Source organism: Rissa tridactyla, chromosome 3 (assembly GCF_028500815.1).
Source record: "Rissa tridactyla isolate bRisTri1 chromosome 3, bRisTri1.patW.cur.20221130, whole genome shotgun sequence".
In the NCBI taxonomy this organism is placed as follows: domain Eukaryota; kingdom Metazoa; phylum Chordata; class Aves; order Charadriiformes; family Laridae; genus Rissa; species Rissa tridactyla.
This window is the reverse complement of record NC_071468.1, coordinates 126,633,012-126,651,456: the sequence shown is the minus strand read 5'-3', so window position 1 is coordinate 126,651,456 and position 18,445 is coordinate 126,633,012. Positions and strand designations below refer to the sequence as shown.

Below are 18,445 nucleotides of genomic sequence, written 5' to 3'. Positions count from 1 at the left end.
TCCCATGGCTCCCCTCCCTGCTCCAGAGTCCTTCCCCAGCTTTCCTGGAGCCCCTTGAGGGACTGGCAGGGGCTGGAAGGTCTCCGCGGAGCCTTCTCTTCTCCAGGCTGAACCCCCCCAGCTCTCTCAGCCTGTCCTCCCAGCAGAGGGGCTCCAGCCCTCCCAGCATCTCCGGGGCCTCCTCTGGCCCCGCTCCAACAGCTCCGTGTCTCTCCTGTGCTGAACGAGCTTGTTCAGGGCAGGTCCATCAGGAGGACTACTGCTGTGTCAAATTCTGGGTGGAAGTATGTAGAAGAATCAAGTGTCGTCTTGGTTAGGTTATTGTATTACTTCTCTGTTAAGAAAAATTGTTGATGTGACAGTATATGGTATGATGCCAGATGGAAAGTCACCAATGGTAGGCTTAGTGTAGGATTTGGGAGAAATAAAGTAAAGATTTGGGAGTAGAAATAGTTATGAAGGGTGGGACCTGGGTGGGTTGACACTGATGAATGTCCTGACAAGTGCCCTGACAAATACAGTAATGCTCATGCTATAGAGAAGGGAGGGAGAATAAAAGAACCAACATGAGAGGTGACTGCTCCAGGAAAAGATGGTGTTATCACAGTGAAAGTGATGAAACGCTCTAGAGGAATAGAGCAGTAGAGCTAAAAATTCAGCTATGAAGAAGTGTAAGATCGTACAGTCCAGGAACTCAGAATTGCTTTGAAATGGAAACCAAAAGGTTTAGGCATCCTGTAAGTCTCTGAAGTTACTAGCATAATGCAGCAATTGGAAAACTGTGATTTTTCATATACCGTGGGTGCAGTCATTTGCACTGGGCAGGGAAGTGTCACCGTCTGACATAGTAACGATTCTGGTTAGCGTGCCCTAGAAAGAAAGGGGCAAGTAGGATGGTCAGAGGGGTGTAATAGCTATTTTAGAAAGAAAAACTGAAAGATTAGGATTTTCCTGGATGTCAGAGAAGTGACCAAAGCACATTTTTTTTAAATCGTGAGTATGCTGGAAAAGGTAGGTAAGGATTGATATAACTCATTTCCTTTTCCAGTACCAGAACATCAGCTCTAGCGTGAGGCTAGAAGGTGGCACATACAAAACACAGGAAATCACTGAATCATGGAATGATTTGGGTTGGAAGGGACTTTAAAGCTCATCTAGTTCCAACCCCCTGTCCTGGGCAGGGACACCTCCTGCTAGAAGTGAAGTTAAGCTGTGGAACTGCTCTTCACATACCAAGCTGTGGTGGTAGCTGCATATGTACACGGGTTTGCAAGGGAGTTCACAAAGGAACAGTCAGCTTTGGACTGTTAAATACACAGGTGTGAGCTCTGGCTCCAGAATTCTTGAACTACCCATAAGTGGAAGCTGGAAAAACTCTGGCCTGACTCTTACGTGCTTGTGAAGAACGCACGGAAATCAAATGTAGGTTTTTCATGCTGGTGATGCAAAGGCTGAAAGGAAATACTACTGTCATCTAAAAATACGTAGTGGAAGCAGGCACGGAAGAGGAGGAGGGACTCTTTAAGGTCAAGGACAGTGGAAATCCAAGTTGCTGGAAATCCACTAGCAGGAGTGGGAGACTCTGGGAGAAGCTCTAGTTCAGTGGAATGGAAACAAAATAAAGGAGAACATGGAGGGGAAACAAAACACAGATCAGCCAGGTATTTCAGAACAGAGCTTGACAAATAAGAGGATCATGATGTATCCTGTTCCATTATTGCAGAAGAACTTACCCCAGGAGCCATTTTTCCATTCATTCAAGAATATTCTGTGAAAATTGGTTGCAGAAAATACAGCCACTTCCTGGTCTCTCCCAGACTGTGCAGTCTGGGAAGACAACTGGGAACTGTAAGAGGGTGATCCTGAAGGTGGGTTTACAGGATGTTGATATTGTGAGAGTGAATCCAAAACAACAAAAAAGTCAAGCCCTAAACCCTCCGATGCTGACACTGGAATGCTGGAGGGATGGGGTAGGGCAGAAAGCTATCAAAGAATAACTGCAGTATTTAGAAATAGGTTTCCAGGGATTATAAACAGAGCGGGGTTATGTGAGCAGGGGTGAGTGATTAGCCTTTTCAAGAGGTCCGTATTTGCTTTTCCAAGTCAGGGTAGTAAGTAATTCCAACTTTCCTTAAACAGCCACATGGTGTATACATGTCAAGTCTTAAACCGATCTTAAGGAGTAACCAAATTATAGGTGTGGAGCTGTATGAAGAGTGAGCTTTGCAGGGGTTCGTAAGGACTAACAGTTGTTGATGGACCTGTCGGAGCGGGGCCAGAGGAGGCCCCGGAGATGCTGGGAGGGCTGGAGCCCCTCTGCTGGGAGGACAGGCTGAGAGAGCTGGGGGGGTTCAGCCTGGAGAAGAGAAGGCTCCGCGGAGACCTTCCAGCCCCTGCCAGTCCCTCAAGGGGCTCCAGGAAAGCTGGGGAGGGACTCTGGAGCAGGGAGGGGAGCTGTGGGACGAGGGGGAAGGGTTTTACACTGGAAGAGGGGAGATTTGGATGAGCTATTGGGAAGAAATTCTTTGGTGTGAGGGGGGTGAGCCCCTGGCCCAGGTTGCCCAGAGAAGCTGTGGCTGCCCCATCCCTGGAGGGGTTCAAGGCCAGGTTGGCCGGGGCTTGGAGCAAGCTGGGCTGGTGGGAGGTGTCCCTGCCCAGGGCAGGGGGTGGCACTGGATGGGCCTTTAGGTCCCTTCCCACCCAAACCATTCTGTGATTCTATGATTCCCATCTGGTGAATCTCCCATGTACCAGTTTTCACGCTTTCCCAGCAGCCTGTCGGTGCGTGTTGTCCCGCCAGACCAGGAGCTCTGAGGGACGGAGGTGCATGTCAGTAGAAGGTAGAAAGTGCACGATTCTTCGATTCTTCTGTGCCTGGGGCAGGCTTGTGTGCAGGACTGCCGCCCCGGCAGTGTCTGCAGGCTTGTTGCAAGGCGCTGATTTGCATCGTTAATGCCAGAAAGTTGGGATCTGAAAGGCTGGATCCAGAGCTGGGTAAGACAAATGATCCGTTTCTCTTAACGGGGCAGTTCTCTTCAGCTGTGCACGGAACAATCATACTTGATAATCTTGTATTAATATGGAAACAGTGTGACGACAAAATTGCTTCTGTAGTAAACCGAAAAATATGTAACTCAGAGATTCAAAGACATCTAAATTGTTTCTCTCTTTTCCTATTTAGCTGCTACTCTCACCCTCCTGCATTTACATAAAATTTGTGTGTCACCCTATTTTCCTACAATCTTGTTGACTGATTCCAAATTTTAGAAACAGAAACTTACATTTTTCAGTATGCAGCTCTTAACTGGGTAGAAGACCATAAGCTAACATTTTTCTATGAGTGTGTCTCTGCTGGGAATACTCTTACGTGGCTAGAAATGTGTCCTCAGGATTTTGTTCTATTCAGCAATGAGCTTGTTGCACAAAGAATCGTCTGAGCTGGAACACCAGTCCAGGTGAAAGGAATGTGCAGCGGCATAGCTGTCTGAAGCAGTTACACCTGTGGGAATTCCCTGCTACATGCAAATTCTTGGATTTAAGAAGTATGGCGGTGAACAGCCGAAGCTGCAGACACACCACTGACTAGGGTATGGTCGGTCTCGTTAATTTTTGCAATTACCCTAGGAATGGCTAAAAGTTAACTCTTGCTGCTGAGAGCTTTGGAGACCACTCACCACGTGCCTGGCTCCAGGTGGAAGAGACTCTTGGCCCATCAGTCTGACTTCCTAGAAAACAACTAGATACTTCGCTCATTATAGATTTATTTTTTTCCTGGATGAATATTTATTCAAAACAGCTGAAATTTGCCGGTCATGAAAATACCTTACAGACGCTCCTTTGTGAAGGAAAGTCTTGGACCCAGTTGCTAAAGCTTCCAGAGCGTGCCTGATGTCAGCAGTGCGGTTTCTTCAATGCAATATTCTGCTGGATAGTTTAAAAAAATATTATAAGATGAAACAGTGGGACAGTAATAAAATTCTTAGGATTATTTTGCTAGGAATTATTTGGTTTAATACCTCAAAGACCTTTCTTTTGAGCTGTGTGGACTGGAAGGATCTTCACAAATCATCGGATGTAATCTCTTCTTGTTGCACCCATGTAAATATTTCATAAGCAAATCATAGTGCATTTTAAGGTTTCTTTAGTCTCTGCCAGGTCAACCGGAAAGCTGTCCCAGAAATTCCTTTCTCTGTTGGTTAAACCTCTAAGATGATACCGCTTATGCATACTTTAATGCTGGCATGAGAATAATTCAAATAGATTTTTTGCTTTCCCCAGTCCCATAGGACGACCTTCTTTGTCTCCATTTTGCAGCTAAACAAACCAAGTTCTCTCGCTTTCCTCCTGTGCAGTAGGGCTCCGTTTTCCTTGGCTGTCTTAATAGTCCTTGTCTACGTTTATTTTAGCTTGGAGAGCTTCCACAAATGTTGTTGCCTATGTGAAGGATTTATTGCACGCCCATAGCTTTGGAGCGTATTCTTACGTCCCAGAGGTTTGAACAAAAGAATGGAAGGCCAGCACAGTAAACAGGGCATGCGGTCTCCGCTTGTCTCCTGCCGTTTGCTCAGGGTGGATTCATCAGTCGTAGGCAGTTTGAAAACCATAACTCATTTCCTCTGTTTGCTCCAGTCAGGTCTCTAATCTCGCATCCATTAAGAGTTATCTCTGAATAATGAATGGGGAATCCATTAAGAAGGGGAAAGGGCAAATATAGTACCTATTTAAAAAAAAAAAAAGGGAAACACTCCAGGTTCTCTGCTTTTTCCTTCCCTGGCTTTCTTTTCATCCATTTGCTTCAGTTGCCAGAAGAACCACTGGAGGAGTTAAGGAAGCGAGTTAGTTGTAGGCGCGTAGGATGTGACAAGGGATGACTAACAACTGAGTGTGGCCAACGCCAAGTTGTGTAAAATTGATCTCGGTTCTTGCTGTGACAGCTACTGGCCTTGTCAGGAGGGGAGAAATCACGGATGTCATATGGCTTGATATTTTTGGCGAGGCTTTTCTGACACTGTCCTGCTTGATACAAGCAAGTTAGGGGGAATGACTGGGGTGAAGGTGCTATCAAGTGGGTACAGAACTCATGGCGAGAGAAAATAAATGATGTGTGATTGAGTTCCGTTGAGATATTTTGCAGGAGTCTGTCCCGAGTTTCATGATAGGCAATGTTTTCTTTAAAGGTTGAGATAAGGGAATATAGAGGGTATGGTTATTGCATTTTAGCTAAGCAGGAAAAGATGAAGTTGCAAAGTATAAATTGTACAGAGGACTGGATTATAATTCAAATTGCTTTTGGAGAAGTGTCATTGGAAAAAAAAGCCCAGTGAAATTCAGCACAGGCAAATGGGAAGTTGTCAAGTTCAGTCTGTGTAATCAGTTACTCAAATGTCAGAAAAATCTGCTCAGTCATGAGGAAAGGGAGGGGGGTGGGGTGCGTCAACAGGCATGCCCAAGTCTGCTAGAAAATATTCCTGTGTGAGGAAGAAGACTTCACCTGGAGCAGTGTCTGGGTTTTTCCTTAGACTTGGGCAAGTTGGAGGGAGTCCAGAGAGAGTAGTAGGTGGGGCTGTGTATCTTAGCCCTTTGGCCAGTGAGTAAAGTCTAAAGAACTTCAGGTGGCTTGAGAAAAGGCAGAGAAGGTGCAAGAGCTGTGTTTGAGTATGCAAAAAGTAGTTGTAGAAAGAAGGGAAATGAACTCTGCTACCTGTGAAAAGTAAGGCAAGGATTGACGGCCTTAATTTGCACTAAGGAAGACCCAAGTGTGCCATCAGGAGAGACTTCCAAATGGCACAGAAAGGAAATGAGAGAGTGGGATTCAAGCCAGCAACCATCAGAGGTCTTCAGTAGAACATCAAGCATCTTTGAAGCATAACGTGGGTATCCCTCAATGTTTTGTAGAGCCGGGGCATGCGCTAGATTGCCTCTCGAGGCTGCTGCCAGCGAGCCAGACCTCTGCGCAGCATGGCCTGGTAGAACATCTCTGAACAAAGCGGTGCTCGGGTTTAGGACCTGCCTGTGTTCCCCCTCCTCTGCTCTTTGCCCTTGTCCTGGTGTTTGCCAGCTCCTGGGAGGAGATAAAATCTCGGGAGCAATTGGTCTCAAAACCGTGATGTGGGGTCTGAGCCAAACAGAGCCGATGAGACACTTTGAGAAGAAACTTCGTAGAGCATTTCCCTGCATCTCAGGAACTTTTCTCCGTGGCATCTTTGGATTTCGAGGCTTTTCGTTTACTCCCCATTTGCCAACTGATACTTGGCCAGAAATCTGACGTGTGTTTAAACAAATTGATTTGGCAACTGCAGTCAGCGTTTGTTGGGTCAACTGTAGGTGACGGGACAGGGGGGAGAGCTGAGTTTTCACAGGACTCGGTGCCTGGTGGTGTCCGTGTCCTGCCAAGGCACTTGCTGTGACCTCAGGAACAGCTGAGAGGGAAAGGAGTTGAACTAGTTCAACTCTAGTCCGTGATGTTTTCTGAGGTTACTGGTTTGTGAGCGAGGAAATGTGGGTCTGTGGGTCAGGGGGGAACGCTGTGTCTTTCCGAAGGCGGTTAGGGAAGGTTTGATCTCAGTTTAGACCAGTTTAAATTCAGAGACACCGTTGATAGTTGAATAGTGTCACTGAAAAGTGTCTGCGAACTTGTAATCTGTTAGGTTTATGTTCTCTGAAAGACAACTGCGTGTTCTATTAACTCTTAATTCTCAACTTAATGGCATGCGAGTTTATTTAACCAAATCTCACGTGTTCCATGAAAGATCTCAAAATTAGATGGGAAAATACATACTGTCATTAATCTTGCATGATCGATTTTCAGGATATTGCTTATAGAAATCAACAGCTTAATGTTACAGTACATCTTCTAGATCTACTTGTTATGTACTGTGGCCTAAAATTTCAGGAATATAAATGTGTAAGATCGCGTTAAAGCTCTATCAAATTGATCTGAAAACAAAATTCTTCTCAGTTTTAAGTCTGAGTTCCAGAAAATGGTGAGCAATTGTCTTCGTGGCTGCTCAGCAGCTGCTGAAGTGGAAGGGGATGTTCTTGGGCATGGTGGTGGTGTTGGCTGGACAGTTGGGTCAGGTCATGGCTGGTCACAGTTCCAGTCTCTCCTGACTTTGGCAGCGGCCCTGCTGATCAACCTACGTTTTGAGAACTTCCTACAGAATAGTGCTGGGTCAGCTGGGTTTGTGCAGTGTCTCGTCAGGCTGGTCAGTGGTTATGGTGTGTACCTTAAACCTTGTAGGTGAACTTCTGAAGTGCCTTATTTATATGTTCACTTGGGAAGAACTGGTCAGTAACAGGGGAGAGTGTCTGGGACAACGATGCTTCTGGGCTTGTTCAGACCCTCCCGCTGCTGGAGCTCACAGTGCTGTCGAAGTGTTGGTAGAGCATTTCTTGCTCCCGTTTTTGTCCTGCCTGTTTCTGGGTTCCACTGAAGCTCAGATGTCCGAGACACTCCCCTGAGATATGGGACTTGGAAATAAGAGTTTCTCCTTTTGGGTGCAAGTTTCAAGTTGTCAATAAAAAAATATGAAGTTTAACAAATTTCTACTGTGACTTGATACTGGATTTGTTTATTGTGGTAAGATACCAGAAGACCTACTGCATCTCACTGCTTTGCTGTTCCACAGATGGCTTCATCTTCTGCCACCTTAGTCGTGTAAGCCCAGTTGGGCAGCCCAGCGTCTTCTGTCTCTGTCATAGTTGACTCCGAAATGTGTTTTTAAAAAAACAGTCCCCTTTAAAGTAAAATCACAAAGAGAAACTTCAGACCCTCGATTCTGTACCCTTTTGAGCCTGGCTTACTGCAGCTTGTCCTTTCTTCTCTGAGTGTTCAGCTGCATCTGGGATGGAGTGGACCTTCTTTGAAGCTGCTGCTGATGCACGTTGGAGTGTCTCCTACGGTTCTTCAAAACATTGCACGTCCCAGCATACTGGGCCATACGCTTGTCTAATAGATATACCGTGCTGGTTTCTTTAGAGCTTGCCTCTGATGCGTGCTCTTGTCTGTTTTCCACAGGGACACAGCGGGGCAGGAGCGATTTCACACCATCACCACCTCCTACTACAGAGGTGCCATGGGGATCATGCTAGTATATGACATCACCAATGCCAAGAGCTTTGAAAACATCAGCAAGTGGCTCAGAAACATAGATGAGGTGAGTAGTGTCTGTAAGATCCCACCATCCAGCTGTTTGCTGTGACCCGTAGAGCACGTGATGAGTCCCGCAGAACTCAGCTTCTGGATTGCAGCTTCTGCGTCTGTCCTGGCAGAAGGTGTAAATTAGCACAAGGGTTTGGGTGCTGTTCCTCGGCTCTCCTCCGTCCCTCCCTCAACTCTCCCTTCAGCGATGGCATGAAGGATCACAACGCTACACAGGTGTCCTAAAATGTCAGATCATACATGAGCAGAGTTTGTTTCTGGCTGGAGAATACTTGGAGGTAAGGAATACATCTTGTAGGAACTGTGAGCTGCAGTTTTCAGGAGGAGCTGCTGCCACAAGGGGGTGTGCAGAGGAGCAGCGCAAAGCCATAAGCTGTAGAGCAGCTGTAGAATATGTCACTTCTAGTACTAGCCTATTTTATAAGGACAACTATGTAAGTCCTCAGAGATAACTAAATCTGATCACCTCTGCTCCCTCAAAATCGATGTCATGAAATATTTGCAAGTTTATTGTGGCCGTTGCAGGTAGCGTGGCAAACTGCTGGTGTTGGATTTAGCAAATGACTCAAAGCTGCCCAGCTGACGTTTGTCCTTGTTAAAGGAGAACCAAACACGGAGCTTGGTAAAATTCCAAGCAAGGCCAAGTGAAGCAGGAGAAACTGATGTGGGGATGCAGGCACTGAATCTTTCCAGGAGTTCATTCTCTGGGAGTTCTGAGATGTTGGAGAGCAGCGCAACTGTTAGTTCTTGCTTTTGTTATGCTGTTCCCAAATGGAATAATTGTTTGGATTTTCCGGCTTCGTTGTTTTGCTAGAGAGCATGAAGATGGCCCTGTAGAACTGAGCGTCAGCGGATGGGTGCTGTCAGGCATTGCTAGCTGAAGCACTGAGGCTGGCGAAAGGTTATTACAGAGCAGAAATGTGATATTGGGACTTTAATTCCCCAGCGTGAGAAATGGGAAACTATACTGTTCATGGAAGGATACGCGTTGTGGTGGGTACCGCAGGGGAGGAAGTAAAGGAGCACAGGAAGAGGCTCAGTGATGAGTTGAATGTAAACTTGAAACCAAGGCCTTTACATGCTGCAGTTGCTTTGTTTAAAAAATTCAGTAGTATCCAGGAACTTGAGTAATTCACGTGAATGTCATTCATACCATTGTGTCCGAGAAGTGAGTGGTTTTGCTGACCTCATGTTTTCAAATCTGTGTCACACAAACCTCTGCAGCGGATTTCAGGTGTGTTATGAAGGCTGCGTGGTTACTGCAGTTTTATAAGGGATACGTGACACCTTAGGAAGCCTTTTTCATTATGGAAAAAGCTCACTAATGGAGTGCATCTGCAGAATCGATGGGTGAAGTCATTCTCTGAGGTTCCAGTGCAGTGTTGAGGCTTCTTGCTAGAATGTGTGCGGCTGTCACCCGCTCTTGTACGGATTATTGCAAGTGATAGTTGGGAATGAAGTAACGAAGTGCTGTGGTTTTACAAGTTGATGTTGCCAAGGGTATTCTCTCAAGGAGGAGAGTTTTCAATAAGCAAGCCGGAATTCCTATTCCTTGCAAGGCGGCTCTTATACAGGATACTTTAAGCCTTAATTTAGAAATAGCCAAGACACCTAGAGGTGTTACACCTTCATCCTTGCTAAATGCGTGATAATTTAAAGTTCACACGTTCTGCAGAGGTGTGCTATGCCGTGCACTTTCGCTTTGGGCTCGTAGGAATTAGTTAAGTTGCTCAAGTGCCGAGTTTTATACGTTGGGGCTGGCTGTATTTGAAAAGTCTGTTGCTGCCTAAGCAGTGTTGTGTGTGTGCATGAAAAGTTAACGTTTTCAGAGTCTTACTCGACATGATATCTTAATCTACCTTTGCTGTCTGGTTGCTCTTCCTCCTTGTGAGCTGAAGGAAAAAACTGGGGGTGGTTCTCCTGAGGAATGTGAAATGGGTTATTACTGTAAGCAGGAGTACTGGTACGTGGATCTCTTGCCTCTGTAGTTCTATTAATAATGCTACCGTAAAGTAGTGTTAAGGCTGTTGGAGTGAAAGTAAATTCAGATTAGACTTTCCAAGAAGCTTCTCATGGCAGGTTGCAAAGTGCTTCAGTTATCCACTTAAGTGATGCCTTGTGCTGTGGCTGCTGGAACTTTCCTGCTAATCTGGTGGATATCTTTGGCGTGTTCTTTTCTTGCTTTGATGGATATTGGCAGGACGACAATAACTGAACAGCCCAGGCTTTTCTGCTCGTTCGGCATTCCTTAGGAAAGCATTGGCACTCGCGTTTGCCTTACAGAGCTGATTCCCTGTGTATGTGGTCCTGCTTTTCTTTGGGTCCTGAGCATTAGTGTGGTGCTTGCTTCAGCTTTCCCTTTGTGTTGTCCTGCTGCGCATTTGCCTGGTACATAGTCTGCGTGCCACTTCACTGCTTGAGTTTCTCAACTTCTCTGTGAGGTCCTTAGCAGATAGGGCTAAAGCACAAAGCTGACCTGTGGTCTTGCTCTGATGGCGACATCAGAGGAACAGCGTGATGCTAGAGAGCTGTAATTTTCCTTTGTTAGTTAACTTGGTAACTCCTCTAAACGAAATTACAGGCAAAAAGGGTTTTTTACTAACTTTCTGGTTATTTGGCTTTGTGGTGGTTGAAAGCATGGTTGCAGTTGTTAAGGAGACTTACCTGTCTACAATAAAACTATGCAAAGGACCCCTTAAACATCAAAAAAATGGTAGCATCGGCTGGAGCCACTCGAGCGCATGAAGCTTGGTTGTTGGCAGCTGTAGACACGGGGCTCTTCTTGTCCCGCAATGTTTTGTAGCAGCATTTCTGTAAGAAGGGTCTGGGCTGCAGGACAGCACGTTGCCTTTTTCGTAACGGAAGACTTCACCCTTAAATTACAAAAGTGAAAAGGAAGGGGGAAAATAACTGGCATTGTGGTGGTGACAGAGCTGTGTCAAGCCCGTAGCTGTTGTCTCATTCCACTCCCAGGGATACGAGCAGCTTAGTCCAAAGGCACCGTCTGAAGACTGGTTTCTAGCAGTCTTTGTTAGGACTTGGGAAAGTGCAGGACACCAAGACCTGTAAACGTTAGCCTGGACCTCAGGCACTCCACAAAAGTGAAGTAGATATTTACTGCCTGCTGGGGGAGATTGTAAGCCTGTCTCTTGTCTCGTTTCAGCATGCCAATGAAGATGTGGAGAGGATGCTGTTAGGAAACAAGTGTGACATGGAAGATAAGAGAGTTGTCCCTAAAGCAAAAGGCGAACAGGTAAGTGTCGGGCAAAAACTTGCTTATCAAAGTAAGCACATCAGTGCCAAGGCTTCACCGTCTCCAGGTGCTTGAGATGCCACAAGGGGATGTGCCAGGGAACGAACAAGGTGGCTGCATTTGCTAGTGGTTTGTAAGCCTAGGGAACGTTTTCTCAGAAGTTGCAAAGAACTGCCACGAATGGAACAAGTTCAGCTGCAGTTTCTGCTTTCTTTGATAACTAAAATTTTTCAGGCATCCTTGAGGTTACTTACCATGCGACAGGCTTGTACGGTCTCTGTCGTCTCATGTTCAGACATTGACTTGTGATTTAATGCACTTTAATTGCTGTTTCTGAATCATTAAGTTCCAAATATTCCTTTGTGACACTTTGTCTCACTAGTACTTCTGACACCTGCTATGGCTGAAAGAGTATCACATGCTTATAAATGCCGCTAATCCTGAAGTTATAGTGGCACCAATGGAATAACTTCACAGAAATGCTAACCTTTCTTTCTTTCTTTTTTTGGTTTAGATTGCTAGGGAGCATGGTATTAGGTTTTTCGAAACTAGTGCAAAAGCAAATATAAACATTGAGAAGGCATTCCTCACATTAGCAGAAGACATTCTTCGAAAGGTAGGTGCAACATCCTGAAATTTCAGCTCCTGTTGCTTTTGATGTTCACATGAATTGTTGCAGCTTTTGACTTGGGCATGCTAAGACAAAGGATTCACTGAAGGAGGACTGTTGTACACCTGAAGCTTCTAAAGCTTGTTTGATGTTTCGTTATTGGAGGGGTATTATCTAGAGAGACTAACAGACATCAAAGAGCCAAGGAATGTAAACTCGGAGTTATTTGGCCCTTAAACTCGTGGTTGTGTTGTGCGCGTGCGTGGAGTTAAAACATTTCATTTGGCGTGGAAGAGAATCGTCCTTTCCTGCCACCATCTCCATTGATACACAACACTAAGAACCGCTAAGCGCCTGTTGGGAAGGGTTTAGGTGGGGTTGACAACATGTTTCCAATGATTAGCCCTCTCGGCTTCTGCGTTTCAGTGGAGGCTTTGTTGGAAGGTTATATCAAACTGAGAGAAGAACGTGGATCACCAGTTCTTGCTGCTGCTTGGCTCCCCCTCGCGAATCGTAGAGCGTCCCATAGACAGCTGCAATTCCAGTGGCCCGCACCCAAATCCGCGTATGCCCAGAGCTACGAGATACCGCTAGACTTGCATCCCTGATGCCTTTCATGAGCAGAAAAGGCATCGGCTTCCCATAGCTGCCACTCTTGTTGATTGAGCTGGGCTGGATGCATGGGTGGCTCCAGGGCTGGTTCCAGTTAGTTGATGTGCTCCCGTAGCCAAGGACTTGCTGTACCCAGTAACCCCCACGCGGGCATGTTCCTGCTTACGACCAGGTCGTCCCTCTCCACCACTGGAACTCCATGGATCTCAAGAGACATGGGTTGGCCGACCATAGCATACGTGCTTTGCTCCTAGTCGAGGGACCGTACATGGTTTTTCTGTGCCCCAGCCCCGTATCGAGACCCCCTTCATCACCGCTTCTTCTGAGCGTGGTTGATAATGGCATCCCGGTTAGTCGGTTAGAAGTTCAGTGCAAGGTCAATGCTGAATCCTTTCACAACCCTTTAAATGTGCATCTGCTCCACAATGTCTGGTTCGCCATTGTGCTTCGGACTTGTTTGTTAACCAGTTTTTCATAGAATAGAATCACAGAGTGGTTTGGGTGGGAAGGGACCTTAACGATCATCCAGTGCCACCCCCTGCCCTGGGCAGGGACACCTCCCACCAGCCCAGGTGGTTCAGGTTTTTGGCAAGCTTTGTGTGAGAAACTGCATGAAAATCCAGTGTTTAGCCTTCAGTAAACAGGAGCTCAGGCGAGCGAGTCTTACCGACTCTTTTGACCTTTACATTTTTATTTTGGGCCTCGATGTATTTACCTGAAGAAGGCAGGGGGGTAGCTTTTGCAAGGCTGTGCCGAAGGGAATAAGAAAAGGAATATGGGGACTAAACTGCACTATTCTGATGGATGCTTAGGTTTGTTTCTAGCCGGCTGGCAGTAGATGTTAGCAGCTGATCAAAACCACTCGACTTGGGTTTTTGCTTTGGTCCAACCGAGTTTCCATCCCGTGACGCAGACGAGCCTGTTTTGTCCGCTGCCTCGGCAATCGGTGTCCCGGTTAACTGGAAGGCGGATGCTTTTGAACAACCCCTCTTTATCCCTAAATTACTCTGTGGGTTTTTAAGGTCATTAGTTCACATAATTTAACTCCAGCGTGTGGTGTTGTACGCTGTGACTGACGTAGCCGAGTGTCGGCTCCAAGAGCAGCATCTAGAAATAGTTTGAGTTTACTTTGGGGTGGTCCGAGTCAAGAAGCTGGGTTTTTTCCCAGCTTTCCGGTTGTTGTTTACTTAAAATGAAACAAGAAAAACCCAACCGTAAATTGGTTCGGCATACTTCTGCTGGAGGGGGAGGAGGGTTCCCTACGTTTCTGGGGAGCTCTTTGCCCTTAGTTTATTCGTAATATTATTTTGGTGATGAAGTCTTTCTGGAGGCCGCTCTTTCTTCAGCTCTGAAGACTTTATTTCAGAATGTCTCGAGAGTCATCTAACTTCTTCTTTTTCCCTTGTTTCATTGCAGACCCCTGTAAAAGAGCCCAACAGTGAAAATGTAGATATCAGCAGTGGAGGTGGGGTGACGGGCTGGAAGAGCAAGTGTTGCTGAACCTTCTCCTATATCACCAATCGCCATCCACCGCCCCTTTTTTCTCGCTGCAAAACAAACCACTCTGCCCGTTTTTAACCTTAAACCAATGTTTTTGTTCCTCATCTTAACCAGCTCCTGTCTCCCTTTGTTTCTCCGTTTAGGACAGCTTGCGTACTATAATTTTTCTCAACACCATGTATAGGAAAATCATCTCCGTGACTTCATTTTTTCATGTACCTGCTCAACTTACCACTACGTTTTGGTTGTATTATAGTCCCGTTCCTCCTGACATTAAAACATATAGCAATCATATTCAACTCTCTTCTGCAAATTGTATAAGAATAAAAGTTAGAATTAACAATTTATTTTGTACAACAGTGGAATTTTCTGTCATGGATAATGTGCTTGAGTCACCGTACTCTCTAGATGCATCAGCAAAAGAGCCAGGAAAACACTCATTTTCGCCTTGAGTATGTGAATGGGGTTTATTTTGTCCTGTGCCTTATGTGGAAAGGAACTTTTTGTTTTCACTCTCTTTTTTTTTTTTTAATTTCTTTTCTTCTGGTGGAAGCATGTGCAGGAGACATACCATCCATACTTGACCATTTTAAAATACTGAACTCTTTCGTGATTGCTTTCTGTAATTGTTGGTGTAACGCATCGAGGACAAAGGGTGGTGCGAAAAAAAAAAAATTTACATTTACTCTGCTGTGTCTCCTTTTTGGTGATCTAGCCATTCAGAACTGTTCCCGCTGCCATTTTTTTTCCCCCCTCACTTGCGGCTCTTTCCTTTTTGCCTGCATGCTGCTTTTATTTGCATTTCTTCATGGTGTGATGTGTTAATTAAAAGGATGGCAACGTGGTATGTTTGCCAAAAACTTTAATACAAAGCACTGAGTTTAGCTTTCAAGGTAAAAATGTTGAAGATACCTACTAATTTCCCTCTAGCCGATGTCGGTTCACTAGTATCTCTTCTCTCTCCTCCTGCATAGCCGTTGGGTTTTATGATATGGAAGAGTTATTTGCATGCACTAGTTTTCTATGGAGGGTGATGTGGTTGTCTACTTTATGTGTATGAATATAACATGCCATCCCCAAACTGACAGCAGTTAACGTGGACTTTTCAGTTCTCTCTTCCTGTTTTAGCCGCTCCAACAAGCTCTTCGCTGGCCTGCCCGAAGGCTGAGCGAAACTGCGATTTACGAAAAACAAACAAAAAGTTGGCAGTTTAATTTATTACCTCCCTGAAAACTTCCCGTTTCCCGGTGTTGAAAGCGGAGTCCGTTGGTCCTCGGGTCGGTCTCGCCGGGGGCGAGGGGGTGCCAGCAGGGCTGCCCAGCCCCCCCGGGCGTCACCGCAGCTCCCCCGCTGTCACCGCAGCTCCCCCATTCCTGCCAGGAAGGGGGTGAGGGACAACCCCTGTCCCCCCAGCGCTTGCGCCTTCGCTTGCCTCGCATTTGAAATACCCCGGAGGAGACCTGCCCCGGCCAAGGACAAAAAGAGATTGTTTTTTGAATAGATGCTTCTTCCTCCCCAGGCCTCCCCTTCTCCTTTAGAGTCGGCCAAGGCCCTGCCTCGCTCCTGCCCGCTTGGCTTTGGGGCCGTCTCCGGTCAGTAACTGAAGTAGTACAGAACGCTGTGGTTTAATTTTAATGAAATGACGGTGTTTTAACATGGAACTTCGAGTCTTGAATGCCTTCCCCTGTCGTGACTTGACCGAGGTGTCGTCTCCCTTTTCCCTCTGTATTCCGGTGTTTTGTCTCGGCGCGTGTTGCCCCTTCCCAGGCCAGGGGCTCCTGGGGCCGGGCTGGGCGCTGTGGAATACGGCCACCTTTTGGTTAAATCTGCACTTTCTAATGTTATCAAAAAGGGAAAAAAAATGGAGAAATATACATCAAGGGTTGTTTTGTTGGTTTTTTTTGTTTTGTATGATCCTTGTTTTAAACATGAGCTTTTTATTTGCTTCCAGGGGCGCGGCTCCCTCTGTGTAACCCCCCCGGGATCCCTTGTAGTCGCTGTGTTTGTTGCAAGCCAACAGGTAGAGGACAGGCCCCTGGCTGGTACTACTCGCTCCCACCTCCCTTTCCTCTGCGCCTTCCCCAGTTAATAAACGGAACTCTTTCTACACGGTCTACTCCTGGTCCCATGAAAACCGTGAGTTTTAACCGCGGGGCTTGGCTTTGTCTTGTGTTGGTGGAGTGCAAGGCCCAGCCCAGGAGGGAGTGAGCAACAAAAGTCGATACAGATGCTAAAAAGGAAAAAAAAAAATAAAAAATTTATAATAATAATAATAATCATGTTGGAGGAATTTGCAGTAACTTTTATTTCTAAACTCCCTGCTAGCTTAGCACACTAACCGCTTGTGAAACCTGCCCTGCCCTGGGTGTGGGATCCAGCCGAGAGAAGGATGCGGCAGCAGCGTTCCCTGCGCCAGCCCCCCTGCCCGCCGCAGGAAGGCTCAGTGCCACCGTTCTGTCACGGCACAAAAGTTATAACTTGATTAAATTGGTCACAATAAACGAAAAGCCGGGGCTGAATCTCTCCTCCAGGTGTGTGTTAACCCCCGGAGCTGCCAGGGCCGAGCGGGGCAGGGGGAACCGCGGCGCTCCCCACTTGGATGGTGGAAAAACAGCATCAACTTAAGGTCTAGGATTAATTCCCATGCCTACGATTTTTTACTTAATCTTTTAATATTTTTGCTACTCCACTCTGGCTTTTTATTTAAAACACATTCTTTTGTACCACTTACTGTATCAAATTGTATAAAAGATCACTGTCCCATTCTTGGTCATACCAAGAGCAAATAAAAGCTTTTATAAACTTGCATTGGTGACTTCCTCGGCCCCCTTAAATTCCCTCCGCGATGTCCCCGCGAAACCTGGCGAGTGCAGGCCGGGCTCTTCTGAGGACTCTGTCTGTTTTTCCTATAGAAAAGGCTGTCCTTTTCTGAGGGCAGGGTGGTACCAAGTCCGATGGCCCCAGCGTGGACCCCCCTGGGTGGGGGTACCTGGTCTATGTCACCCAGCCCCGCGGAGAGGACCTTTGCCATCGCATTGATGGAAAGCGGCTGTTCCAGCCCTCCCCTCTCCGCACCCGCGGGTCCCGCTGTGGATGCAAGTTACGGGGGGGGGTTTCCAGCTCCCCAAGAGCCCCAGCACCCCCCTGCCTTCATTTCTGTCCTTTCCCCCCCCCCAGCAGCGTCCCTTCGCCCTTGTGGCTCCCCCCAGCCTCTCTGGGCTCTCCCGCAGCCTTTGGGGGACTCAGCCCCTGCAGAAGCTCAGCGAGGGGCCTGTCCCCGTCCCCACGGCGGGGGCTGGCAGAGGGGGGACGCGCTTCTCCTCCTCCCCTGCCGCTGCCATGGTGTCGGTAACCGGGAGAGGGTGTTTTTGTGCTGCCTTTGCCAATGAAGCCGCTGCCAAGGCTGCGCCTGGGTCCCCCTCGCAGGGAGCGGGGCTGTGGGGGGCAGCACAGGGACCCCGAACCCTCCCCATCCCCGGGGGCTGCTCGGCGCTCTGGGGTGGGGAGGGACGGGCTCGGCGCCCCGGCTTGGCCGCTGCTGCGAGGAGCCGGGGCCTGGAGCACCGCCGTGGGGCTGGGGGTCACAGCCGTCGCCAGCGGGGGGTGGTCGGGGAGAGGGGACGTGGCAGGGACCTCCCATGGGGGACACCGTCCGGTGACTCTCAGGGTCCCCCGTGTCGGTGTCATCCCTGGCAGTGGGTCTTGAGGCTTTCCCCATCCTCCTGCTGCTGTATCGCCCTTGCTCCGTCCCCATCCCTGCTCCATCCCTGTCCCTGCTCCTTTCCCATCCCTTCTTTCTCATCCCTGCCTCTTTTCCCATCCCTGCTCTCTCCCCATTGCTGCTGCATCCCTGTGCTTGCTCCTTTCCCACCCCTTCTCCATCCCCATCCCTTCTTCTTTCCCATCCCTGCTCCATCCCCATCCCTTCTCCGTCCCCATCCCTGCTCCTTTCCCATCCCTTCATTCTTTCCCATCCCTTCCCCATCCCCCATCCCTGCTCCTTTCCCATTCCTGCTGCTTCTGGCGAGTTTTTTGCGTTCCAACCCCCTGGGGCTTTGCCCCGCAGGACCCTGCTGCTGCTCCGATGGCACCTTTGGTGTCCCCCCCCCGCTCACCTGCCCCAGGACACCCCTCCCACCTCCTGCACCGAGTCAGGCCCTGGAGGAGGGGTCGGGGCACCCATCGCTGGGGGGCTGCCGAGCTTTGCCTGGGGGTGTCCGAGGGGGGTGGTCCCCACTCCGTGTGCCGGTGCCACTCGTGGCTCAGGGCTGTGGGGTGTCCGGGGGGGGGACATCGTAGCCCCCTGGCT

General features: G+C 47.8%; 1 protein-coding gene across 1 annotated transcript in view; it reads left to right on the top strand.

Moving 5' to 3' along the window:
• Positions 1–16,944, top strand: part of RAB10 (RAB10, member RAS oncogene family) — a 48,704-nt gene extending 31,760 nt beyond the window's left edge. The window contains exons 3-6 of the mRNA XM_054194561.1: positions 8,018–8,156; positions 11,325–11,414; positions 11,929–12,030; positions 14,053–16,944. Coding sequence (XP_054050536.1) covers positions 8,018–8,156; positions 11,325–11,414; positions 11,929–12,030; positions 14,053–14,136 — 415 coding nt within the window. The 3' untranslated portion in view covers positions 14,137–16,944. The remainder of the gene's footprint in view (positions 1–8,017; positions 8,157–11,324; positions 11,415–11,928; positions 12,031–14,052) is intronic.
• Positions 16,945–18,445: the final 1,501 nt, after the last annotated feature.